Source organism: Marasmius oreades, chromosome 1, assembly GCF_018924745.1.
Source record: "Marasmius oreades isolate 03SP1 chromosome 1, whole genome shotgun sequence".
Lineage (NCBI taxonomy): Eukaryota > Fungi > Basidiomycota > Agaricomycetes > Agaricales > Marasmiaceae > Marasmius > Marasmius oreades.
The window spans coordinates 2,366,949-2,392,036 of record NC_057323.1 but is presented as its reverse complement, the minus strand read 5'-3'; the positions used below and the strand labels follow the sequence as shown (position 1 = coordinate 2,392,036).

General features: G+C 48.0%; 12 protein-coding genes across 15 annotated transcripts; 4 read left to right on the top strand and 8 right to left on the bottom strand.

The window, feature by feature from the left end:
* Positions 1-31: 31 nt before the first annotated feature.
* E1B28_000771 (uncharacterized protein) lies at positions 32-3,421 on the bottom strand. Of its 2 annotated transcripts, XM_043146638.1 has the most exons (9): positions 3,265-3,421; positions 3,021-3,139; positions 2,720-2,965; positions 2,440-2,650; positions 2,247-2,385; positions 2,124-2,195; positions 1,889-2,074; positions 459-1,804; positions 32-406 (listed from the first exon to the last, which is right to left on the bottom strand). In XM_043146638.1, exons 1-8 carry the CDS (start codon positions 3,382-3,384, stop codon positions 666-668), a joined length of 2,232 nt encoding a protein of 743 aa, XP_043015341.1. In that variant the 5' UTR covers positions 3,385-3,421; the 3' UTR covers positions 32-406; positions 459-665. The 2 variants fall into 2 exon arrangements, with proteins under 2 accessions (XP_043015341.1, XP_043015340.1); XM_043146637.1 differs by having other exon boundaries at positions 32-2,074; positions 2,124-2,385; positions 3,200-3,421.
* Positions 3,422-3,727: 306 nt separating this feature from the next.
* E1B28_000770 (uncharacterized protein) lies at positions 3,728-4,821 on the bottom strand. The gene is made up of 2 exons (XM_043146636.1): positions 4,297-4,821; positions 3,728-4,247 (listed from the first exon to the last, which is right to left on the bottom strand). The coding sequence occupies exons 1-2, from the start codon at positions 4,800-4,802 to the stop codon at positions 3,995-3,997; spliced, it is 759 nt and encodes a 252-aa protein (XP_043015339.1). The 5' UTR covers positions 4,803-4,821; the 3' UTR covers positions 3,728-3,994.
* A 117-nt stretch (positions 4,822-4,938) lies between these two features.
* On the top strand, positions 4,939-7,649 carry E1B28_000769 (uncharacterized protein). Its single transcript, XM_043146635.1, has 5 exons — positions 4,939-5,127; positions 5,189-6,057; positions 6,172-6,426; positions 6,476-6,574; positions 6,630-7,649. The coding sequence occupies exons 1-5, from the start codon at positions 4,998-5,000 to the stop codon at positions 6,843-6,845; spliced, it is 1,569 nt and encodes a 522-aa protein (XP_043015338.1). The 5' UTR covers positions 4,939-4,997; the 3' UTR covers positions 6,846-7,649.
* A 258-nt stretch (positions 7,650-7,907) lies between these two features.
* On the bottom strand, positions 7,908-10,918 carry E1B28_000768 (uncharacterized protein). Of its 3 annotated transcripts, XM_043146634.1 has the most exons (7): positions 10,443-10,918; positions 10,330-10,387; positions 9,931-10,279; positions 9,182-9,876; positions 8,577-9,114; positions 8,456-8,525; positions 7,908-8,397 (listed from the first exon to the last, which is right to left on the bottom strand). In XM_043146634.1, coding segments are annotated over exons 1-5 (1,566 nt in total). In that variant the 5' UTR covers positions 10,905-10,918; the 3' UTR covers positions 7,908-8,397; positions 8,456-8,525; positions 8,577-9,112. The 3 variants fall into 3 exon arrangements, with proteins under 3 accessions (XP_043015337.1, XP_043015335.1, XP_043015336.1); XM_043146632.1 differs by having other exon boundaries at positions 8,577-9,876; XM_043146633.1 differs by lacking the exon at positions 7,908-8,397 and having other exon boundaries at positions 8,454-8,525; positions 8,577-8,641; positions 8,699-9,876; positions 9,931-10,277; positions 10,443-10,878.
* A 47-nt stretch (positions 10,919-10,965) lies between these two features.
* On the top strand, positions 10,966-13,665 carry E1B28_000767 (uncharacterized protein; the record flags this gene model as incomplete). The annotated part of the gene is made up of 9 exons (XM_043146631.1): positions 10,966-11,219; positions 11,277-11,452; positions 11,505-11,696; positions 11,743-11,851; positions 11,905-12,023; positions 12,075-12,322; positions 12,372-12,914; positions 12,978-13,241; positions 13,297-13,665. Exons 1-9 carry the CDS (start codon positions 10,978-10,980, stop codon positions 13,663-13,665), a joined length of 2,262 nt encoding a protein of 753 aa, XP_043015334.1. The 5' UTR covers positions 10,966-10,977.
* Positions 13,666-13,712: 47 nt separating this feature from the next.
* Positions 13,713-15,692, bottom strand: E1B28_000766 (uncharacterized protein; the record flags this gene model as incomplete). Its single annotated transcript, XM_043146630.1, has 12 exons — positions 13,713-13,792; positions 13,851-13,871; positions 13,929-13,993; positions 14,051-14,072; positions 14,125-14,217; positions 14,275-14,311; positions 14,368-14,433; positions 14,498-14,572; positions 14,624-14,692; positions 14,751-15,014; positions 15,079-15,495; positions 15,552-15,692. The coding sequence occupies 12 exons, from the start codon at positions 15,690-15,692 to the stop codon at positions 13,713-13,715; spliced, it is 1,350 nt and encodes a 449-aa protein (XP_043015333.1).
* A 26-nt stretch (positions 15,693-15,718) lies between these two features.
* On the bottom strand, positions 15,719-16,636 carry E1B28_000765 (uncharacterized protein; the record flags this gene model as incomplete). The annotated part of the gene is made up of 3 exons (XM_043146629.1): positions 15,719-15,753; positions 15,812-16,000; positions 16,192-16,636. The coding sequence occupies 3 exons, from the start codon at positions 16,634-16,636 to the stop codon at positions 15,719-15,721; spliced, it is 669 nt and encodes a 222-aa protein (XP_043015332.1).
* A 256-nt stretch (positions 16,637-16,892) lies between these two features.
* Positions 16,893-17,541, bottom strand: E1B28_000764 (uncharacterized protein; the record flags this gene model as incomplete). Its single annotated transcript, XM_043146628.1, has 2 exons — positions 16,893-17,271; positions 17,327-17,541. The coding sequence occupies 2 exons, from the start codon at positions 17,539-17,541 to the stop codon at positions 16,893-16,895; spliced, it is 594 nt and encodes a 197-aa protein (XP_043015331.1).
* A 104-nt stretch (positions 17,542-17,645) lies between these two features.
* Positions 17,646-17,867, bottom strand: E1B28_000763 (uncharacterized protein; the record flags this gene model as incomplete). The annotated part of the gene is made up of 1 exon (XM_043146627.1): positions 17,646-17,867. One exon carries the CDS (start codon positions 17,865-17,867, stop codon positions 17,646-17,648), a length of 222 nt encoding a protein of 73 aa, XP_043015330.1.
* A 1,694-nt stretch (positions 17,868-19,561) lies between these two features.
* On the top strand, positions 19,562-20,497 carry E1B28_000762 (uncharacterized protein; the record flags this gene model as incomplete). The annotated part of the gene is made up of 5 exons (XM_043146626.1): positions 19,562-19,726; positions 19,785-19,846; positions 19,915-20,008; positions 20,068-20,108; positions 20,173-20,497. 5 exons carry the CDS (start codon positions 19,562-19,564, stop codon positions 20,495-20,497), a joined length of 687 nt encoding a protein of 228 aa, XP_043015329.1.
* A 67-nt stretch (positions 20,498-20,564) lies between these two features.
* On the bottom strand, positions 20,565-22,358 carry E1B28_000761 (uncharacterized protein; the record flags this gene model as incomplete). Its single annotated transcript, XM_043146625.1, has 3 exons — positions 20,565-21,491; positions 21,542-21,877; positions 21,942-22,358. The coding sequence occupies 3 exons, from the start codon at positions 22,356-22,358 to the stop codon at positions 20,565-20,567; spliced, it is 1,680 nt and encodes a 559-aa protein (XP_043015328.1).
* A 136-nt stretch (positions 22,359-22,494) lies between these two features.
* On the top strand, positions 22,495-24,969 carry E1B28_000760 (uncharacterized protein; the record flags this gene model as incomplete). The annotated part of the gene is made up of 7 exons (XM_043146624.1): positions 22,495-22,497; positions 22,547-22,667; positions 22,722-22,861; positions 22,915-23,033; positions 23,117-23,640; positions 23,698-24,671; positions 24,724-24,969. 7 exons carry the CDS (start codon positions 22,495-22,497, stop codon positions 24,967-24,969), a joined length of 2,127 nt encoding a protein of 708 aa, XP_043015327.1.
* Between the last annotated feature and the right edge of the window lie 119 nt (positions 24,970-25,088).

Here is a 25,088-nt window from a genome sequence, read left to right as displayed (position 1 = left end):
TATTTTGCTGTTTCACCACTCAAACCGATGCCTCACTGGACCCAAACTGCTTCATATCTTGAGCGGCCCAATCCCTACACACACTTCTCCCTCCAGTTGACAGCTCGCATTTGGGGTTATGTTCTCCGTCTTCGCACCAAATTCCACGTCTACGACATCAGCGCTATGACTGTCCTTACTTACTTGCAGCCGTTTTCACTTTCAGCGAAGGAGGGTAATTGTACACTCTCTGACTGTTCTTCACATTCCCCTTGTTCGCTTACAACCGGATCCCAAATGTTCTTTCAAAATATTTATATCACAAGTAGTTTCTTCACATTTCCCGTTGCTCTCATTTAATATCACATTCCCGGTGTCTTGAACCAGGAACTGGCAAGGTGCCCACTCTAAGTGCATGATAAAGAAACTAAAAACATGGAGGTAAGACCAAGTAGAGTGATTGGTACTACATACCTGACGGACAACGAAAAACAAGTAAGGCCTCAGGTACAGTAAAATAGCCAATGATTCCGCTTTTCAGTCCAGCTACTTACCAGCACTCTCAGCTGAGCAGATACACGCATAAAACTTTGCAAACCAGCTCTTCTTCTACAGCACCTCAGTACCATTTTTACCGACATCGTCGGACCCGGCCGTCGCGAGACAAAGAAAGGCCCTCCCGCAGTTCATACATGCCTACTTTTGAAATCATGCACTCGCGCTCTACCGGTCGTCAGTAAAATTCTCCCCAATCGCTCCCAAGTCATCATCCAAGGCTCAGACGACTTCATATCGTCGAGACCCACAGTATAGCCGTTCAACTTCTTCGCCTTCGGTTCCCTGTCGATGGAAGTCGGTGTGGCAATTGGTTCGCGGCGGACTGCATCGTGTTTCACCCGGGCCTTCTTACCCACGGGTCCATCAACTTGCTGATCGTCGACACCGAGGTCACCTCCCTTCCTTTTCAGGGAAATCTCGCTGTGACCGCGAGTCGGCTCCATGAAACTAGGCCTGACCCAATCCTGTCGACTGTAACAGATATCAGGTATAGTGTTCCTCCGCAAACCAAACAAATGCTCCAAAGTCTGTGCATCATCCTCTTGGAAACCAGTGTGATCAAGGTCCGTCTCCTTGAAACAGGTTAGTTGCTGATTCTGTTTATCATCAACTTGATCCGGAGGATTTTCACCCTCCGCACCCGCACAATCATCAACAATGGTTCCCGGATGAACTTCCATGGAGAGCTCCACCTCCCTGACATATTCATTGCCATCTGCCGTTAACTCTTCTTCATCTTGACCGTGAATCTTAGTTCCTGAACCATGTGGCTGGGTTTCGGGCACAATCGATCCCTCGGAGAGGTTTCCTCCCCCACTTGGAATGTGGATGGGGGAAGCAATGGACCCCTGACTATTGTGAGCTTCCTCCACTTCCATCTTTTTCTTCACCTGCTCCTCCTGTGATTGATTTTGAGTCTGCCCTTGGCTGCCGCTAGTGTCAGAATTCGGCACCAACACGAGGGGTTTCTCTCCCAAGGGTAGAGGTTGTGGCTGGGGCGGGGGCGAAACCTTCCTCCGCACATTCAACCCATACTCCCTGGACGGTGACGACAAGTAGTTTACCGTTTGCGTTGCGATTACATGTGATACCAAGGGTGACGATCTAAGCGGGGACATGGAGTGTTGCCGGCCGTTTTCTGCGATTTTGGACATTTCAGGAGAAGATGCGATGAGACTGGAGCTTTGGTGATTCCCGGCGTTGAGAGTTAACTTCCGCCCTTGCGCTAAGTATGATTCAGCACGTTGGCTTTGAACAGGAGTGGGACCTAATGAACGGGAGTGACGATGGGGCGAAGGCGACGCGAATAGGGGTGAGTATGAAGAGGGTGGTAGGTTGGACTGTGAGATACCTGAGACATGCACTTGCTTGTCCTCTTCGTCCTCACTTGAATCCCAAGCACTCAAGGGGGAAGCCGATCTGCCGCTGCTCTGTGCAGGTTCCTGTTCCCCACGCGACTGGGGCTCAGGGGAACCGGAAGGTGGAGGGGTGGCTTGTTGAGATGGCCAAGACCCATGTCTGGATTCTTCCGCTGGGTCTAACAAAATCATACAGAGAATGTTGAGTAAGTTCAAATGATCACTAACCTTCTCTCGCGGATGACTCGTAAAGCTGAGATTGCGATGGTTGGGAAGATCCTAGATCAAGTGGGTGAGACCCTGTTTTGACTATCAAATGTGTCCTGTGGCGATGGATGAGGTTGACCATACTGTTCGTGTTACGTTTGGCCGCCTTCCAGTTCATAGCACAGCTTTCCTCATCTCCATAAATAGATAGCCCTCTCACCACCTCCTTCCACCCTTCAGACACAGGTATCGTGGAATATCTTTCTGGATATCGTGAATATGCCTGGTAACCGATTAGCCTGATTCAATAATCAGGACAGATGCGAGTAGGACGTACCACCCATCGACGCTCTCGCTTCCTAGCGAAAGAGTGATCGACCTCCTTTCCCTTACCTCTCCAGGTTGAGCAACGTGCTTTAGATGCTGGTTGTGCTTTCAGCGGTGGTTGTGGTTGCCGTGGACGAGACAAGGAATTTTGAACGTCGGGTAGCAAGATTTGGACATGGGTCTCTCCATTTTGATTCTTGGCTCGTTCCTTCAACACGTTCCTAGATCAACAAAGTCGGATAATAGAAAGCTATCGGCCAATGGACCACGAGCGTGTAGCATTGGCTTACCCATCTCCTCCGCCTTTTCTTAGACCCGCAGTCCATTCTCTTATGTCACGGACAACCTCAACATCTTGAGGATTACCCCAACGTGGTTCATTGTAAGAGCTCCTCGACGAGAATTCCGTACAATCCAATACCAAATGTGAACAAGTAGTCAAAGTATCACGATTTGGAATGCGCGAGAGCATAAGTCGGTACTTCTTGATGGTAATGAGAGACGTTCGATGAGAGGTGAGGTGGTGGCCAGAGGACCTGTACGCCGAGGATAAATTTATGTGATAGTCATTGTGACGCTAGGACGACATACCTGTGATGCTCTGCGACGCTTTCCTTGCTAAACCTAACCGGAATGTGATGCTTCTTGTCGGATATACGAGCCCAAATTATGGAGTCTTCGTCAAGTTTTGCAGGGCCGTAACTGAGAAACTAAGTATGACAATCAGAAGAGTAAGTCATGGACTAGACATTTATATTATGTGCGCGTGCCTCACTATCACGCAACGTTCTGAACGTTGAACGTTGAACTCGTAAAGCAAGTAACTGTAACTCACCTCAATAATCTGAACACTCTTTTTCTTCATGGAAACTGGAAACGCACTGGTGTCGGCTCCATGTTGTTGGGCCACGTCGATGAGATATTCTAAGATCCATGGCGTCACATTTTTCGACATGATGGTTCTGGCCAAGGAAGATGAACGCGTCGGCTGGTGCACGTGACCAGAAAAGCGTTACCGTTACACTACCAATAAAATCAGATCTGGCTACCAAAAACGCGATAACTCAGAAACACGAAATGATTTTGTCCTAAATGTCAGGTACGCTTGAGCTTACCCGACAATAGCTGACAAAGGCAAGAGCAATGTCGCTTTTGCTAGGTTCAAGGAATAGTTGGCCGGTAACCCAGCCAAATATGTAATGCATATAATACTGTAAAGAAGGGGGAAACGCCAGAGTCAATGTGCTTGCCTGGGGCTTGCCGAAGTAAGAGTCCGTCTAACATCATGACAAACATAGGTATAGAAGATGGGTTACATAAAGTCCAGCTTTCCTTTCGCCAATGACTACCCCAGCGGCGACAGCACACGATGCAGGTTCAGTCTTTCGGACAGATACAGGATCATGTTTATACATACATACGACCGGCTACTAAAGCTATTCCCAAACTTGGATTGCGCAACGAAGTGCGAAGCGATGGAAGCCAGAGGAAAAAGATATAAGCGAGTTAAGGTGCGTCGTGAATAATATACTTCTTGTGAACTTCTCGATCCCTTTCTACCGACTCTACTTCTTGTCATCTTTCTTACCATCGTCCTTGGGTTGCTGCTCGGTGAGCTGCTGGGGGGGCTGAGATTGGAGAGTCGGAGGTAAAGGCAGAGCTTGAACGTGCTGACTGAGGGCAGCTCTCAATGTGGCGTTCTCTACTCTCAATTGATCGACGAGTGCGCGACATTCTTCCCAACGACGATTAGCTTCATCAGCTGAAGCCAGAGCCGCATCGAGGAGCTGAGACCGGGATTCAAGAGCTTTGACGTGTCTAGAGATGGATCAGATGGATGAACCCACGGAGAAAAAAGAAGGCTGACTGGTCCCGACGCTCTCTGAAGGCACGCTGAGCTTTACGGTTCTGCTCGGCCCTTTTGCTATTGCTGAGAGCTCTACCCGTACTTGTAGGCGAGGCTAAAGGTGCACTTTGCTGAAGCTGCTGCTGCTGTGGTTGTTGTGACTGCTGCTGGTCACCGGTATGTGGTGGTGGTCCTTGGGGTGGCATACCAGGAGAATGATTGGGATTGAATTCGGGAGGAGGTCCAGAAAATGGATATGGGTGATGATGCATTAATTGAGGAGGGGGGTGGGAACTGAGAACATGCTGAGGAGATATCTGCTGAGGACCGGGAGGAGAAGTGGCAGAATTATCTTGAGTGATAGATGGGTCTGGAGGGGATTTTCGTTTACGGGATCTAGATGTGATAGCTGGCTGAGGATTTATGGGAAGAGGCTCATCTCTGAGACGTAAAGCCTGGTTTGGCTGTTGTTGAGACTGAGGTTGACTTGAAGTGTTCTGCTGGTTTGGCTGCTCGAAACTCAACATTTGAGCCGGGGGGAGGCTTACAAACGATTGTGTCTTGGTAAGCCCACTTTTATTAGTCAGATTTATGTCACCTGTCACCTCTGTCACATTATCCTAATTTGTACGACTTTTCGTTGAAATGACGTGAGAGTTTTCATCTTGCCACACTGTGCGCTAGCTTTGTCGTGGTGGTCGTCGACATTGTCGCTGAGCTCTATGGCCTCGTCGCCCCCGTCGCCCTCGCTCAGGCAACGTCTCTTATCCATCTCGTCTAGGAAAAATAACAATACTCCCCAGCTCTCCTCTCATCTTCAAGAGACAACGGAGGCGACAACTAGTACCACCAGTACGTCTTCTCAGCTCATTGCTCCCGAGTCTTTCTTAATCCCCTGCACGCCGCCTTCCAGCGACCTTGACGCCCGCAAATCCAAATCAATCCACCGCAACTACATCAGCTATACCAGAAGATGATGACAGCAATAACTACAGCCGGGAGCAGGGTTCTCTCAATGATCATTCCACCCTCACTAATTCTCGAAGCAAACATTCCGGTAATCCGTTCTACAGACGACGGAATAAATCTTCAGAACAATCATTAACCTCCGAGTCTAAATTACCTCATAAAGTCTCCAAGTCGTCACCTTCGTCCACTCCATCCCACAGACGATCAAAATCAAAGTCCTATAAGCATCGACCGTCTCTTCTTACCAGAGTCGTTTATAAGGTCGTCCCTTGTGTTGGCTTGCAACCCGTAACGCCTGTAGAGTCTACAAGTAATGTAGCCCCTTCTGGTCAGCGTGCAGAATCTACAATCGAGGTCAAGCAGCCCGCGCCTACCACGAGCGGCAACACGAATTCGACTTCCCAATCAGTCGGTGACCGAGATATACGAAACTCCACTGCCACCGAAGCTCAGATGCAGGAGATAGCTATGGTACCTATACATCCTTCATCGACAACTACCCCCATTCCACTGGAGAATCCAGATGCAGAAGTCGTCGTTCCACCCCCGCCGACCCCTCGCCTCTTACCAGAGGACGAAACGGATGGATTCACGAGTGGCGCCGTTCAACCACCTGGCTCATCAGCAGTTCACCGCTCAACGCCTGGGAATCTGCCGTCGCCTATTCCAATCACCACTGACCTGTCAAGGACGACGACTCGTACTACCGAAGAATCGGATGAAACACATCTTACAGAGTCTGTTTCGGCGTTGGAAGATGAGGAAGAAGAGAGGCTGATACGGAGTGGAGGCGTTGGTATTCCCTTGGGACCGGTGAGTTGAAGATCCTGTTTGACAATCAACATTTGTTTGTTGTGGTGTGCCACTCCTTCCGCTTTCCCTCGAGTTGCCCTCTTTGTCACTCTTTCTAACATCCCGCTTCTGCAGGACGGCACTCCCATGCCACTTCTACCTCCGATTGCACCTGAACACGTCGGAAGAAAATGTCTTGTTCTAGATTTAGACGAGACACTCGTTCACTCTTCTTTCAAGCCTATTCCGAACCCGGACTTTATCGTGCCTGTTGAGATTGAATACCATTGGCATCACTTCCATGTTCTCAAGAGGCCTGGTGTGGATTTATTTCTGAAGGAGATGGGAAGGATATACGAGGTTGTCGTCTTCACGGCCAGTCTAAGTAAAGTACGTGGGTTCTGATCCGTTCCATCTAATCTCCTCACCTCTTTTACAGTATGCGGACCCAGTCCTAGACCAACTTGATACATCGAAGGTCGTTGCGCATAGGCTGTTTAGGGAGAGCTGTTACTCACATAAAGGGAATTATGTGAAGGTAAGCGGTTGAATTGGACAACATTGACGTTACTCACCTCGGTTCTATCACACAGGACCTCTCGCAACTGGGTCGCCCGCTCTCGTCCACCATCATTCTAGATAACTCTCCTGCATCATACATTTTCCACCAAAATAACGCGGTCCCTGTCTCCTCGTGGTTTAATGACCCTCATGATGCTGAGTTACCAGACTTGGTACCCTTCTTGGTGGATTTGGCACCCGAAAGCGTAGGCGATGTACGAGGCATATTGAACCTGGGACGGGAATGAACGAGTATCGCGGGAGTTCTCCTTTACCTGAAGCGTGGTCATATACTGCTCGCCATACTCCCGTCGGTCCTACCTAACCGCCGGTATCTATACGCCACGCGCGATCACCATCCCTAAGCTTAACGTCCAGTATTTTTTGTCACCTTGCTTTGGTTGCATTGAATTGCATTTACCACGAATGGATCTACCACCCTGCTTTCCCTATATCTAGTTATCTTTTCGCCATCAATTATCGCATTCGTTTGCTCGTCTCTCTTTTACTTTTGGTCGGCTGTTCTACCTTCATCGTCGTCCTCCCGCATCAACAAAAATCATCGGTCCGGTATCGGCTTACATATTGCGTTGGGCTGCTGCATCATATCATCCGTCCTCTTTACTGTGTATTGTATACGTATACCCAGTTTGCTCGCCTTTTCCTCTTCTTACTCATTCCCAGTTCGCGCTGTTACGAAGCTATTTTGGCAGTCTACGGGGACTTTTGTCAGGAACACTAGCCGGGACACTCCTCAATACTCGTTACCTTCTATCATCTACATTTCTTCGTATTGCATCCTACATGGATCCGACATCTACCACACTCATTCGATTCTTCTTCTATTACCCAGGGCTGTGCTATATCGTCTTCTCGCTTCTACTATCGTTGGGTAGTGTACGCTTGGAATGAAAGGGATATTGTCAACTTTACCCGGACCCGAGGATTATCTACTAATTATGTACACCACCAAAACCGGCCCATGTCGTACAGATATGTGCTACTTTATATATATCCCATAAACTCAATATATCGTGAACATATGTTGACCATGCCGTAATAATGCCATAACACAGTCCGGCAAAGGAAATTCTGGCGTCCCTTGTTCCTCCCGTGATGGAAATGGGTCCAAATGGCATATTTTACCTACCAAAGGTCAATGTATGTAGGAGTAGGGCAGGAGGACCACTGGAAACATTTGTGCTGAGTATTTATGGCATTGTCATGTGACTCTACATATCGTGAACATATGTGGAGATAGATGGTGATTATATAAAGTAGCAGATATCTCAGCTATCTGTTCAACAATTGGCGGTGTATCTAGTGCGGCGCCTTGCACACATTGCATTACGTCCAGCGCCCTCCAGAACGAGTATCTGAACAGGTCCACGACATGTAAAACAAGGGAACATGTAACAGCTTTGTCAGAGTACCGAGGTTAAAGTAATTATAACTCGACAGTCTAAGTAGTAGCATCCCTTCCTTACTTTGTGTTCCACCATGCTGCGAGACCCCCCCTCCCATCTAACACCTAGACCGGATAAACGCTCCTTTCGTCCGCCCAGATCAAAGTCTTCGCTGGCGTATTGGTCGTGGCGTGTCAGGATATGGGTGGAAGGGACCTTTGCACTGAGCGTTATGGAACCTTGGGAGAAATTCCTTGTCGGCAAGCCCACTCCTTAACGTTCGTGTTCAACCATTCAGTAACTGACTCGTAAAAAAAAAAAGTGTTCAGTTTCCTTGTGCTCGTTTCTCTTCTGTTGACCAGCATCATCCGATTCTTGCCGTCCCAGTTTATAACTATGCATAGGAGAATGGATTATTATCTTTGGGGCGAGCATGATCCTCATAAACCGACCTCTATCCCTTACATGGCGCAACCCCTCGCCAACTATAGCGGTTGAAGAGCCGGGATCGGATCCCTAGATGTGCTTTCGTAAGTACTTTCCACTCCGAATCTGTGTTCAAGTACGACTCATCTTTCGAGTACACACAGCACATTGCCGCTGTATAATAGTGTATGCATATTTCGATGCGACGGCTCCTATTCTTTAACGTCTTCATAACTCGATTACTGCTCAACAACGCCACAAATGTTCACCACATTGAAAATTCGTTTCTCGGACCGGAAAAGGCGGACCTTTCGGGTAGCATCGGATACTCGGTGCGCACCCCCATAACTTACTGTGGTGTTAACTGAGCAGTATTGCGTTTGAGTAAGGCGACTGCAGTCGGGATCCGAGAGTATCCGACCTGGTAATTGATGGGAACGGAATTCCTGTTATGTAAAACAAAGATCGGAAATAAGCGTCCATTTACGTTTTGTCGATAGAAACTGCTTCCAAGTAGTTCCCTTCAGTAGGAGCTTTCCTGTCCTCCTTCTCATCACGGCCTTGATCATCTGTCGTCCTGAAAGACCGTGAGGTGCTGGTTTTCTCGGAAATTTGTGAGTCGCATGGGGACGACCGTGTTCTAGGAGGAGTTGGTTGCAGATTTGCAGCGTATATGTGCCTAGTCCTACAGCATAGTAGTCATATACAGAGTTATTGTGTGGCGTCAAAAAGTCCTGTTATCCTAAGCCTACAAGCTGTGATCTGGTAACCAAATGCACCGTTCGAACTCGTTCTCCTCGTTTCGACACGGATCGCAGAACCCAAACCCTCATGTAGCTGTATAAAGAGCTGGGGGAGTAAGTCGGGTAGAGATTCAAGCTCGAGTTCGTTGTTAACATCCCCAAAGGAAATCACCACAGCAGAAGTGGCAATTTCACGACGCACCGCCTGGGCAGACGACCCAGAAAACACCGGAATCAACATCCTTCTCCACGAGTCCACAAGCGCTGCTTGCTGTGAAAGAGCGCTTTCTAGTTTCGAGCCCAGGGACATCATTTGTTGTTCTTGGTTGTCGTCTGGACGAACAACGTGAGTGAAGTGGACCCACGCGTTTCGGAAAACATATCCGAACATGGGGAGTTCTGTCACGGTCGACTTGGAGAGTTGCGACATCTGTTCCGCACCAAAGATCATTTCTAAGAAGTCTAAAAGGCGAGTCGGTGTGGAAGGAAATTCAACGACTTCGCAATCGACTCTAGTAGACCCTCCGATTTTGTCAATGATGGATTCTTCCCGGCTATCGATTATCATCCGAAATGGGTTCGCCTCGCCGTCGTCTAGGATTGTAGGCTCTGTAGCTTTAGATCTGGCAACTGTCTGTTCTCCATGCTTTGGAGGCACCCTAGCGTGGAGAATAGAAACGGAATCATAGTGAATGCCGTTCCAGCTAGGTGATTCTGTAGTGAGTCATACCGAACATGGGTAATGAGACTGTACGTACATCATCCGGCCACTAAGGAACTCCCAAAGATGATTGGTTCGTATATCCAAGGGCATGTCGAGAGGTAATGGAACAAGGGCTTCAGCGGAGAGATAATGCCCCAGGTCTTTAACATCTTCCTCAGTACGTTCGGAGGGCCCTCCTTTCCAAGGGGGAGATATGTGCAAGAACATGACGGGGAGATGTATGAATAGGTGAGAAGTAACGATGATGGTGTATTCGCTGGCTTCAAGGACGCTTGCGTCATCGAAAAGGAGTAGTAGTTGTACTTTGCCACGAGAAGAAGGGCGTTCCCCGGTCATACGGCATATTTGCAATATTAATGCCTCTGCAGCGGCTTGGGCGTCCTCTGGTGGTGTGAGTATGTGCACATGCTATTAAGCAAATGGGAGTACTCACTTCGAGACGGTGACTTGGTAATGTCCGCTCGACAAAGATCGGTTTCTACGAGTTCAACCTAGGCACTGAGATTCAACACGATAGCAAACAGGAAGCGTTGGGCTGTCACTTGCTGATCTAACCACAACTTGCTCGTAGATCCGTTGTCGTCGGCTGGACAAGAAATCTCTCCAAGCTTCGGAGAGTGCGATGTAATTGCCGTGCCTTCCCCAACGAACCATTTCCTCCCGCAGTATGGAGAACAAGGCGACAAAAAACCATGCGCAGCGTACGTAGCTGCAGGAAACGAGATGTGGATCATGAAGTTGCAAGAAGGTGAGGATGGAGGCTTCGGAAGATGGTTGAGCTACTTCCAGGATGAAAGGGATCAAGAAGGCGGAGCCGGGGCTCGCGCTCAGTCCCGGGGAGAATATTTGGGCATCGCTGTTGTTGAGGACTAGTTGGCGAGGAAAGCGTTCCATAGGGCTACGTAGAGAGAAGGGGGCTCTGGGTTTTATACGGTGTAGTTCGATCCCGTCCAAGGATCGAATCGCCCCCGACGATGGCAAGCATCGAAAACCGCAAGCCATCGCCATGCCAGGCACATAACGCGTAACGTACCGTGACTCAGATCTGAGTCACCCCTGTTAGCTCTTACCGGGACCCCTCATGTTCAACAAACGCGTCAAATCGAAACCTCAACGTGTCAGAGACCCTTCTCCAGTCGACGATATCGCAGAAATCTCTCAAGATTCTCCTCTCACCACTGCCAAACAACTGAAAGTCAAAGCAGGGCGCAAAAAACCCAAATCTCGTCTTAGTTTTGTTGGAGATGAAGAAGAGGGCGAGGAGAATACTGGTGCTTTTCAGCTCAAAAAATCTAAACTGAGTCGGAAGATGGCAGTTGGATCGTGCGTGTTCTTCCCAACATCGGTTCGTCCCTTTTGTTAACCTCTATCGTCTACAAGTATCCCACAAAATCTAGATCAAGCTACAATATCTCCCAGTCGTCCGACCTATGACCAAGCTTATCTGAACGAGCTTAAAGCAAGCACTCCTTCAGCGCGAGCTCCGGCTCCGGCCACAGATCCATCTGACATAGATATATCTGGCGGGACTGCTGTTGGGACCACGGATGCCTTCGGTACTGTAATCCTCTTTTATTAAATAAGAACCTGTGCTCATCAGTTAGTCAGAGAACCTTGAAACTTTCATTCCATCTGAATCTTCCATAAAAACCGCCAGAGAGAGAAGAGAACGCATACGGACATCAGCTACCGGTACTGATGACTACATTTCTTTATCGGTGTCAAAATACGAAGACCAGGGTCCTCATCCAGAGAGTCGCCTTGTTAGAGAAGAAGATGAGCTTGGGGAAGCAGACGATGGTGAGTCCATATACTCGGTCAAACTTCATCCTCACCGTTGCGTCAGAGTTCGCCGAATATACCAGTGCACAAGAACGGGTTGCCCTAAGCAAACAGTCCAGAAAGGTTGAAGCTAGTCAACGTCGCGAAAAGATGAAGGAGATGATTGCGGAGGCGTGAGTGGCCTTTTCCAAGTTGCACTTACGATTCGCTGAAGAATACCTGCTAGTGATGAGGATGACGAAGACGAAGAAACAGCAGAATGGGAGCAAGAGCAATCTCGGCGAGGCGGGCATTTCATTAAAGACTTGCCACAGGTGAAGGAGCAAACATACAAACCGGCGCCGAGTAAGTTTTTTGATTTCATCCTTTACACTTGAGGGCTGAAATCAAACCTAGTTCCTCCGGTGACGCCCATACCGACACTTAGCGCTTCTCTTGCACGGCTCACTCGACAAATGGCTCAGCTAACTACCTCCCACGCACACAATACAGCTGCTCTAAATTCTCTCGCACTAGAACGAGAACAAGTCGATGAGCGAGAAAAAGAGTTGAGAGAGTTGGTCGGTAAAGCTGAGGAGAAACGTGCATGGTTTGGTTCCTTCAGCGAGTGGGTCGAAGGCGTTGCTGGGTTCTTGGATGAGAAGGTACAGTTGCTCTCATTTATTTGATTTCATTCTCAAACTCCCCCCACAGTACCCTATGCTTGAAAAGTTGGAAGAAGAGCATGTATCTCTCCTTCAAGAACGATTTGTTATGGTAAACAAACGCCGAAGGCAAGATGAAGACGACGATTTATCTACCCTCCTCGGACCTTTACCGGTACAGACCGAAAAGGATGACTTGAAGGAAGAGACCGATGAATTAGGTCGGACGATACCAAAACTGGACCCTGCAGTTGAAAAACGTCTACGTCGCGCAGCTCGTCTAGCTCGTCGTCAACGTCGTCTGCAAATGCGCCAGAAGGAGAATGAGGAAGAGGGCTTCTCGACAGACTCTGAGATACCATCTCATGATGAGGACGCTTATCGTTCAGCTGTCCGATCACTCAGAACAAGGACGAAAGATGTCTTGGCAGATGTCAAAGCGAAAGAATTCTTAGATCCAGGGAAGGGTCAGTGGATTGCTTGGAGGGAAAAATACGCAGACAGTTACTTCAGTGCATGGGGCGGATTAGGTGTCGTGTCCGTGTGGGAATTCTGGGCCAGACTGGAATCCCTGGGCTGGGATCCTATTGAGGTTTGCGGTCCTTTGGTTCCCAACAATATCTGCCGTGCTGACAACATCCTTTTTGAATCTTAGGAGCCCAAAAATCTGGATACTTTTCGATGGTATCAGGGATTACACGAGTATTGTCGACCTGGCGATCCTGTAGATGAAACCCGGGTAATTGGCGATGACGGGGATTTAGTGTCTTCCATGATCACCACAGCCATTATACCCCGATTGGGGAAGGTTATTGAGAGTGGGGCATTGGACGTTTACTCGCGTCAACATATCAAGAGAATGATCGATCTTGAGGAAGAAATTGAAGCTACTGTCGAGCATGGTAGCCCGAAACTACAGGTGAGGGATACTTGATGCACCTTCCGTCGACCGATCTCGTTAACATTTCTTCTAGATTCTCCCGAAAGTAGTGGCAGCTTGCTTCGAAACAGTGATTTCAGAGATAGAAGAACAGTTATCTCGATACACTTCAACTGCGAGCGCAAGGCCAACACCTCCCTTTGACCCTGAATCTGTACCCTCCAGACAGCGCTATCTGACACGGCAATTGAAGCTTCTAACAAATTTGCTCAAGTGGAGGAAATCGACAGGCGAACGTTTCGGTTTGGGACGGTCAGTTACACGACTCGTGGACAATGTCATAATCATTGTTGCAGACAGTGGTTGGGAAGTAGGCGGTGCGGATGTCGTGCAGACCGTGTCCGGGATGCTTCCACCAGATCTGACTCCTGTGGGAATCAAGTCTCGGTTGAACAGGCGGTAGTTTGATACATTGTCGGTTTACATACGCGATATCGTAGTGTTAAAGCTTCACGATCGAAGGAAGTGATTATTTATACTAGGAGAGAAGCCCACTCGTCCACCGGAGGAGTAATCGTATGTAGAATACCCTTGAAAAGCCACGTATCGTTGTCAGGCGCTGCATCTAGTGCATTGAAGGATACATACATGACTTCAAAAATTCATCGCCTACACAACAAAACGCGTCAATATGGGTAACAAGGATAGGATCGTTTGACAAGATACCTATGATGGCCAGGTCTGACGGCCATGAAGAATCCGTAATCGCGATAATACCCCCAATACATTGACTATTGCAGGACACGACGTTTAACGCAGCAAGGGAAGGAAACCATGACAATACATACCTAGGATCGGAGCTGGTCATTCCTAAAAATCATGTTAGATCTTACGCGTGAACGGGGGCTGAAGCTGAATTCACCTTGATTGAAATCATCCGGGTGAATTGACAATGGTCGATCGTCGAAAACAAACTCCACACCGAAGGCGTCTTTGCAAGGGTAGCTGTAGAACCCTGGTTGTGGGAGGGGGGGATTAAATGGTCAAGGAAATCAAAATACATAGATCTAACCTGCACCATAATCAGTGGCACGCTTTGCACCAGGAATCTAGGATTCAGGACAACGGCTTGAAGAGGCACACATAAAGATAAGAAAATGATGACCTTTGAGTACAATTGATTGGCTGCATCGCCGGGAAGATAAATAAGAGTGGTTCCGGTATCGATGACCTTCGGAGTTTGATTGGCAATTGAGCACTTGTATGGCCTGAGGAGAGACAACCTGTCGACGTACGGCGGACATCTTCGTTGCAAACACGTTCCAGTAGCCAGAAACCACGAACGCGTTCAAGGATATAGACCAGTATGTCTAATAACGCTTGAGTATCGATTTCATGGTTTCAAGGTTACAGACACGTACTCGATCAATGACCCTGTTCCATGAGGGAGAACCTATGGCTTTGGAAGGATGAAAACAACCTATACACAACTTTGATATCCAGAAGATTTAGATCGGGAGCGGGAGAGATGAGATGTATGCACGTTACCTCCGATCCATTTTCGCGACCTCGTTCAAGGTGCACAGAGAATATGGGGACGTTGACTTGCTTCTGTAAAATAGCATTCTCCATAATTGTATGCTCGTGGCACTGGGCAATGGTAGAAAACGCTAGACCGAGAATCCCATCATTAGAATATGCCCGGAAATCGGCACTTTCATGGCTGATAGTTCCAAAGGTCTGATTGTCGATTGTAACTCCCGCTATGCTCACTCTGTCGATAACCGTCCTCCCATGAACCCAGCCGGTCCCCTAACAGCAGTCATGATCAGTCTTTGTTCGTTCGGTACTAATACGTCAAAGCTCGAGAACTGACATATACGACGTCGAATGCATCGTCCTTCTGGCGGTAAGTTGAACTCTTGCCTGGATTATACTGCCTTGACTGGCAACGAGCACAGTCGCAAGGAACCCAAAGGTCCGCCGAGCCCGTATCGATATCAAGGCTGAACGTCTGTGTAGGTGTGCCGATCTGAACTTCCCCATAGTAAACCAAGTCCAGTCCTTCCTCAATCTGGTCAACAAGAGGTAAAGTGTCGAAAGTAGGGGCTATTGCTTCGGCGGTCTGAATGACTTCATCGAAATTTCCAGCTGAAAAAGCCTTGTCAACGATAATATCGACATCGGGGTAGTTATCATGGACAAAGTCTGAAATGTCATTGTCTGTATTGAGAAGTAGACCTCGCTGTTGTATAGCTGTGTACTTTCGAATGACGCCTTTGAGTTCAGTTCTCTTTGTACAAGCTAGATCAGTGGGTCGAAATGCAAAGAATAACAATGCAAACAGACGGCGAAACCGAGATCGAAATCGCGATTTTCATCTGGGTAATTGACGGAACGACGGCTGATGGGTAGAATGTATCCAATATTTGCGGAAGAAGGTGGAATATAAGTGAAATAAAACGAGAGAATTAAGGATAGTTTGAACATGATGGTTAGAAAGAGAGAAGTTGAAGTTAGATTTGCGAAACTTGGTACATGGCGAGGTAATCTAACGATCGGGGATCAACGAAATTCTGGTTTTAAATTTGATCCTCGGCTTTGCTCACCCAATTGCATGAAGGTTTCCTTTGTGATTCTTCGTGTACCTTCGTCTCGTTGGACGTGTGAATGTGGTGGAAAGGTTGCTCGAGGTTCAGTGAACTCGTCGGTTAGCCTAAAGTCGCAGATGTTTGGGAAAGCCGAATCTTCTTTGAAATACTGGATTGAAGCGACCTGGGCCTCCTGTATATTGTTGGCTAAAATATAGTATTGGCAAAGAATCGAGACAATGTCTCGCAGTCGAATGTACATGAATGTAAAGCGTAGTGAAGTCTAGTAGAATCCAGTGATTGTGGCGTCAAAGTGTCCTTAAACTGTAAGTCGGGGGAACGGCATCATAATATGTGGATAGATATAAAATGGGATATTTTCCATCCAGCATAAATACTTAGTGCAGACACGGCGAGCAGCACGCAAACCATTTCCAAGATCACTTCTCGAAACATTTTTCTAGCTTTTCGTGCTCCGTCTCTATCTGGTACAATGCTCTCATCTTCCCATCGAAGCGGACTAACATCGCCTCCGGGCCTGAATTTCGTTCTTCTCATCCCCAGATTGGTCCTTAACACCATGGGCATAACAATAGCGTAAACCGACCTTCTTTTTTCCAGCCATCCATACCTAATGATCCGGCCATAGAGTCTGCCAAAATGTACAGGAATGGCCTCAGACACCAAGACTGCCCAAACTCTAATTCTCATACTCCAAAGTGGCTCGGGTATTTTGAGATACGTCGCCAAGTCGTGTCCCAATAACCGATGTGCAACCGCGCAATTCCACTCTGGCGTATGATACAAAGGGGGTCGGCCGGCCGTAGCGATAAGAATCGGCATGGTTGGAGCATGGAAGGAAGTGTCGTCGTCAGTATCGGGAGAAAACAAGTGGATAACCATCGAAGCCAAAAATTTGTCTGAGACATCAACATCAGAGAAGTAACGCCTCAAGATGGTGGGAGAGACACCCAGGTAGAACCCGACGTGCCTCCAAATGGCGAGAAAAGCTTGGGCATCTTCACGAGTGGGTACCAGGCCGAGTTCAGAAAGAGTCCATAATGAGGCAGTCGAGAACGATGCCAGTCTGTAAAAATAGTCAAGGACCAGAAGGGTGGGGGATGAAAAGACGAGGGAAGTGGACTTGCGTGGCGCTTATGTCTTCCTGACTAATTGGAACGTCATTCAGACTCCGAGGGACATCTGGTTCATGATAAACTTTTGCTTGTACCCTGGCTCTCGCTATTCCATGGAGCATTCTGACACGAATGATGCTTTTCCATCCTTCACCCCCTGGGAGAATATGAGTTGCGCCATCGAGATCGGATTCAGGAGCAAAACACTTCATGACATCCAAGACAAACTGAAATGTCTCTAAAAGCCGACGATAGGTCCTGTCTTTGGAGGCGGACGACAGCTTTTTCTCGGGGGAAGGAACCAGATAAGAGACAGCTTCGAGAGTCCGGACAATCCGGGGACTAAGAAAGCGCATCAGTGTACTGGGTGAAAGCAACAATGGCTGAGACACCAAACCTTGCAAATCCGCCTGCTAGACTAAAGAAAAGTAATGACTGACTTATTTGGACGCTGTTATCCAAGAAAAGCGCTCGTCCACGTTGAAACTCTCCGTCAGTTACACGTAAATCACTGGGAGGTGTGTCGATGATAGATTTCCAGAACGTGCTGGCGGGCGACGCGTTGTCGTGGACATCAAGCTTGGAGACAAAGGTTTGTAGTTTATGGTACATATCCGAAATACCATCGGAAGAAGTATTTGACAAGAGATGGACCAAGGCGGCATCGCATAACGGGTCGCCTTCTAGTCTCCACCTATCAAAGTGATATAAGCGTCCTAGAGAACTCTCTGGAGTAAAGGAGGGGCTTGCTTGATAACAACATCTTCGGAAACACAGTGCTCATCCCAAACCATGTGATGGCCATAAAACTGAATGAGATCACCAGTTTTTAAGCAGCGAGTCTGGGAAGAGTGGTTGATGTGTTTGAGAGGCTGTTTGAGGTCAACACGAGGAACTGTCCCGGTCGACGATGGTACTTTGAGGTTGCGGGGAGACATGAAGCTTGTGATAATCGACAATGCATGTTGAAACGGAGTTTGAAACTGAACTTGAAAGAGGTTCCTCATAAGGCGACTGCCATCTTCAATCTTTTTCCTTACCACCCAATTGCAGGTACCTATTACTGTTTTAGATCACCTTAAATTCTCCCAATGGCATGGCCCCGAGCACCAATACGACTCTCCTTCAACAGTCAGATCATGTTGGGAGAGTAGAGATACTACTCAAAATCCATCTGTTATACTAGGATACAAAAACGCGAGAGTATGAAGTTCCATTCACTACTTAGGAGCTGTTTCACAGATCTATCTGTATCTGCCCAAGTTCATACTTCTCTCAGTTTCTCTGCTCAAAACTCTTTATACCTGCAAGACACATACATGGGATATGCTACCATTTCTGGAACTGGGGAACCTTTCAAGATCCAACGCACCTCGGAGTCAGACGTGTGGATTATGTAGACCAGCAAACCGCGATTGTGCGTGGTACTCAGTCCTCGATCGATTAACACATCTCATAAGTATATTTCGGAATGAGAATAACGCGTCGCTATGACCGCCGATTCTGCCTCGGTGGTTTCTCCCACAAGTCGAGGTCGTGACAGCATTCAAATCACCTCAATCGGAGCTTGCGACCGACCCTCATCGTCGCGAACATTTCTCATATGCCTGTTAGCTGTGCCACTTGGTTAGCGTTATGACCCTTGAGCCCCATAGGCCGTTGACCTCAATAGACATACTAGAAAGTACCCTCGACCCCGAAAATCTCTTGGCCATAGTCGATGAACGCTCTCTAAGTGTTTACGTCGACACACTTAATCTCGCGTCGTTGTATACGGTTCCTGTTCCCTTTACCTAGTACTCCGTTCGAGGCCTTCAACGTATAAATACCCTGACACGGTTTCCAACAATCGACACCTCTTACAATGACAATCAAGGCTGTGTTGAATTCGCTAAACCCACCGAGAAGAACAGCTGGTATATCCACGTATGGTTTCTATATACCAAGAGGTGATGCTTTGCTCGATATGCTACACACTACATAGCTCAAGACTGCTCGAGAATAATCGCCACTAATTCAGACTTGCCTCCAGTGCCGAACTCCCCCCCTACTTCACACATTTCGATGCCCACAATCCACTTACTGGTATTAGACCTGACGTTTTGCGCGAGTCCACGTTGTCTATCGTGTCTCTTTGATCGATATTGACCTTTACTGCTCTGAGGGCGATCGAGCAGGGAGTATTTTCAAAAAAGCTGCTGAGTGCGGCGCTCGCAAATGTGAAGTTTGTGAGTTTGTATGTCACTGATTTATGATGATATAGGGTATGTTTACTAATTTTACCTTGTGGTTGTAGTCGCCGACAGTCGAAGTCTTGATTCTGTCAATGCCTATACTAATTGCACGCTACTCGCTCAAAGTCATCTACACCTGTACTCATGCTACCTGGCTAGTCACCAATACCACAGTCATTCTCCTTGCGCTATTCTCAAATCTCTCAAGTACTGAGTCAGCTTCTGTTCTATGTTCGCATACTTGGGAAACTCGTCGCTAGTTTGTTCTACCCTTACCCACGTTCACTGGTGGGAAGAGAATGAGAGTGGATGTCATGCATCACATGTGTACCTCGAAAGCCTATATAATGTGCTCATTTTTGGGCTATTGTTCTAACCCCTCCGAAATCTACGTGCCAATGATTCTCGGAAGCAGCACAGTGATCGTTGTCCTCTTTTTTCTCTTCCATATTAGCGCACTCGGCGCGTCGGTATCCTCTCGCGGGCATGCTGCACACGCCAAAAGAGACGATGACCTGCCTGCCCGTGTCCCATACATTTTCCCACCACCAGGAACAGACCCAGTACGTCGTCTTTACTTGCATCTTGTACTACCAAGTTCTAAAAAACCGCCGAACATAGATCGCAGACCACATTCGGTCCAGGCGGGTGAATGGGACTCTACTAGACCTGGATGGAGTTTTGTCGGTGTCCTTTAATTCTGAAATGGAGAATAACGAGTTGAAAAAGTACTTGATTATGAATATTCCAGACTCAACGCGCGTCTGGTCGCATCTGGTTGGGATGACTTGTTCGGAATCATTCGAGACAATAATACGTTGCCACCAACCATGAGAGAGTTGTTTGTGAGTACAGTCTATCGCCTCTTTTTCGCTCGTGGAGGCTCAGTGATAACTCCTTTTAGATTCTCAGGATTGCCGTTCTCAATGAGGCCTCGTACGAGTGGCAAGTCTTCCCACTGTCTTTCTCCTGTGTGGGCTTACTACACGGACATTTTGATTGTACTCAGGATTCAGCATGAGCCTGTGGGACGCTCCGCTGGTCTCAGTACTGATCATCTTCGTGTGATTCGTTTTACGCCGCCTTTTTCCAGCGAAAAGGACGTCAGGAATGTATTGGGAGAACAGTTGGCTGCTGCGATGCTCTTTGCAGACTGGATAACGAAGGCCGTTCGCGTGCCCGACGACGTATTTAACGGTCTTCGCAAATTTCTGAACGATCAACAGATGGTAGAGGCTACCGCGACCACCGGTGGGTATAACCTCGTGAGCAGATTTGTCGTTGCACTGAACGTGGATGACAAAATGGATGTCCCTGTTCCCATTCCTACCTAATACGACTCAGCGCCTCTCGATCTCTTGTGTGTATTTTCGGATGGACACAGTAATTATCATATGTGGACTAAACCAACCCCCCTGCCTCAATGAATCTTTGAGCCGAGCCGTCCAGTACACCGCGGCCATGAGAGGAGAAAGAGGTACTGGGAGCGTCAGGTTGTTGTAGGGACACGTTTTTGTAAGCTGACAACACCTCCCGCTGGAATGGTCCCGATGGCACATGGCCCTTCTCCTTCATCTCGTCTAATGCAATGGTATACCGTTCGTCACCATTCAACGCACACTTCCGTACAATGGATTCATAAGTTGACTGTTGAGGAGTAAATCCAGCAGCTTTCATCTCTTCCAGGTGGTAAAAAGCATCTTCATAAGATTCCTGGGTCAATGAGAGGTCGATCAGCAGCTCAAATATCCGTTGGTCCGGATCAATAGAAGCCGCTTTCATATCCTCCATGATTATGTCGCCAAGCGGACGTCGTGCAGTCAAAGCTGCTTCGAGAAGAGAATGGAAGGTATCGAGGTTTGGTTCTACATTCATATCGGTTGCAGACTTGTAGGCGCCAACAGCGCGTTGCAAGTCACCAAGAGCACCTGCGGCTCTGATAACTGTGTTCAAAGCAGCGATATGAGCCTTCGGAAGATTCTCGACAATAGACCAAGCAGCATCCAATGAATCTTCGTCCTTCTTGATCGCCTCGACAAGGGGTGATAAGGTGGTCGGTGAAATGGAGATGTTGTTAGACTGCATAAGGTTGAGGGTAGTGAATGCTTCAGAAATTTGGCCATTACACGTGAAAGCTTCAATTAAGGAAGCAAAATGAGGTTCGTTCCAAGGAATTTCGGATTTTTTTAAGACAGCGAGAACGCTGGCCGATAGGTCAGGCAGGCCATGATGTCCCGCAACGTGGAGCACAGAAACGCAAAGGCTCTCATCGGGCTCAAATGCCTCATCCTTAACAACAGCTTCCCAGGACTTGAGAGTGCCGTCTTTCTGCGGAACATGATTATTGTCTGAAATTATAAGGAGGGAGTGGCACATACCCAAAGGATATTAGCAGACGCCTTTAGGCAGTTCTTCCAAACATTCAATCCGATATCCCGCACTAGGACATGCTTAAGACTGTCAATCAAATCTAGAGCGAGGCGTGGATGACCCTGTTTTGCTGCGAGATCCACGACATCTTGTACTGTCTCAAACTCGGGCTCGACACCTTTCCTCCGCATTTCCTGCAAGTGAACCAATGACGTTTCTAAGTTTTGGGCGGCCGTGAATATTCGGATAATTTTGGAGTATGTGCCAGAATTAGGATTGATTGACTGCTTTCTCATGTCATGGAGAATTGACCATGTTTCACCTGAAGACCTGTGTTGAATAGCCTGAATGACAACTCAGTGTGGGGATACAGATAAAACGGCGTGAAGATGTAAAAGAAACGCGCACATCAAGTAAAAGATTATAAGCATGAATATCAAGTTGAATGCCGTTAGAAAGCATATCATCATAGACTGCCAACGCCTCCGTTTCTGCACGGATATTGGCAAGTACTTGGAGGATAGGGTGGTAGGTCGAAAGGTCGGGTTTGACATTATTTTCTTTCATTTCCGACAAGGTCTCAAAGCATGAAGAAACGTAAGATTTAGTAGCTGCCATAGAGAGGCGTAAATTGTAACGAGATAGTGAAGTGCCATTGGTTGACCTTTGAAAACTGGTATCCGGTTTGTTCCTCCATGGTTTTATTCGTAGAGGAGGCGGTACCTCGGTGGCACCTTCTGTATTAGAAGTCGTAATACAACGACCTGCACGCCGACATCTTGGGGCTGGACGACGTGGAACGCGTCGGAAGGAGGAAGAAAGCATAAATTCAAAAAAAGCAGTTTCGAGCAGCCTGAGAAAGTCGCGTCATGTGGTTACCAAACACTGACAAATCTAAACGACGGTTCGACTTGAGGACCTGCACGCGACGCGACACCTTTCCTCTTTCCCCTTGACCTTCATGGTATGGACATTCGCCAACTATCGGCTCAATGCTCAACGTCCTCCTTTAGTTCTACTCAGAAGTCTTCCAATCGCGGCGAGGGCCGCTCGGCAGAGTATGGCTCGCAGCCCACATGGAGCGGAAACTCTCTAAAACCCAGACCCTGCAAACAGATATAGCGGAGTCCGTAGGTACGGCTATCTCTTTACCTTCTTAAGTTCGTTTGGCAATATTCTAGTCTCTAGATGCGATTATGGGCGAGGAGGTAGAGTTCATGGCGTTGAGAGTTAGCGGTCAACTTCTTTTGGGGGTCGTGCGGATCTATAGTCGTAAAGCCAAATACTTGCTCGATGACTGCAACGAAGCCCTTCTAAAGATCAAATTGGTATGCTATCTGGCTTCTAATATCTCGTCTCCTTCTGAACGGTCCATATCTAGGCATTTCGCCCAGGTGTTGTAGACATGAACGAAGAGCAGCTCGTTGCGAACCGGAATGCGATCACTATACAGAGCAACGACTTTCCTGACCTGGACTTATTCATACCCGATATCAACTGGTTCGTATCCTTTTATAATCCTCTTGCTCTCAAAGCGATATTCACCTCCCTATCTTGTATCTCAAATGCATCATTCTCGACAGGCAACAAGACTTTGAAGAACGGCAGCTTACCACGGTTGGTCAGCACCAGGCCCACATAGATGACATTACCCTACCTCCGACAGACACATTCGAACCTCTTGGTTTTGACGTTAATTATGACATTGGCCCTTCAGACGGGATCGGTTCTCAAGATTTTGAAATCGACCTCGGTCTCGACTTTGGTGATGGGCCTAATCAACAAGGGGAGGAAAATCAAGATTCCATGAGCGTCGACGGTAGCGTTGGTGTTGGGCGAGATGCCGACCCCTTCCGTAATTCCATAGGTGCCGAATTTATGGAGGAAGCTGGTGGCATGGGCCTGGATTGGTTGTCAAATAGGAGTAAAAGTCGGGGTCCCTCGGAGCATGAGTTCGGCGCAGATATGGAAGTAGATATGCCTCTTGATGGATTGGATCTGGGCGATTTTGGCGTTGGGTTTGACGAGGTTCCGGTCGAAGGCCTCCTTGCTCTTCCCGCCGATGGGGAGAAGACTCCTGGTCAAACTAGGTCGCCTTCCCGTGCTTGTACGTGGCATTGAGTCGTTCGTCTCAACTCATCTCTCATTTCCACTCCTCTCACAGCCTCTCCACTTTCCGATGTCCCACCAACTCCGCCCCCAGTTGAGATTGGGCTGCCGGTGGAGGAGACACCAAAAAATTCCAAGCTCCAGAAGAAATTAAAAGAAAAGAAGCAAGTGATTGATTCTGTTACTGAATTGCAAGACGGGGGACCAGGTGCGAAAGCAGGTCGACGTAGAGGCGGCTTGGGTAATCAGCAGGACAAAGACCTAAGCGATATTTTGACTGAACCCCACTTTCTTCCTCGATCTACTGTCGTTATCAGACTGATGGATATTCATAATGACCCACTCTCACACTTCTTACCCACCAAAATCACCCCGAACGGAACTTTTTTGTGTGGTGCTCCACCCGGTTTAGCACCTGAACTTTCTGAGCTTTTCATGCGTCCGGTCAGCGGCTCGGCTAAGCGCAGAGGAGTCTCGCCAGACAAGGGTCCGAACAAGAGACCGCGTCTGGAGGAGGGCGTAAACGAAAATGAAGATGTGGAAATTGGGAGACGTGCAGGTAGCCTTGCACCCAGTGTTGCAATGGGCAGTGATGTTCTCGGACGGGCAAGTGTTGGACCTGCAGGCGCTCTGGAGTTTCCTGATCAGTCGATGGGAATCGAGGATTTTCAGTTAACCGTACCAGAATTCGGGGACGCCGGAATTGATCTAGTAGTGGATGAGGATCGAGCACGGTCGAAGTCGGTTGCTCCGTCAGCACTGAGCAGATTGTCCACGCCTGGCCCCGAAACCGCTCTAATGGAGGAGGGAGAAGAATCTTATGCTGACGCATCGTGCCACATCGCTGTATTCGATTCTCGCCCACTGAATCAGACGCAGAGTACTCAAGAAGAGGATGCCGTAGACACCGAAGGCAAAGGTTATAGTAAGAACACGGTGAAGGCTCTCTCGATTATCCGAAGGGAACTCCGACCAGTGGATGGTGAAGATGAGGGAAAATACCTTAGTTTTGAGAAAATGGCAAGCAAGGTATAGACTACAATGCTTTCTTTGTCGCTTGAACCAAGCTCACACCTTTAAGGCTTCGCGCCGTGCGGCTGCATCATTCTTCTTCGAGTTGTTGGTGCTCAGCACTCGGGATTGTATCAGAGTTTCTCAAGATGCCCCGTTCGAAAACATTGAAGTGCGCTCCAAAGAGAAGCTCTGGGAACAACAGCATCAACATCGAGGCACCTCTGTTGCTCCTTCGCGGCTTCCGTCAGTTGCACCAACCGGTTCTCGTGTAACTTCTGTAGCAAGATCTACTGGGTCCAGTCCAGGTTTATAAGGACGTTGCATTTTCTGGAGATCTAACAGATAGTCAGGTATATATACTACTATCGTTGTCACTATCTATTATTAGCTATCGTTTTGTATACCGTTTCGCATGTACTGTCTGTAGATATT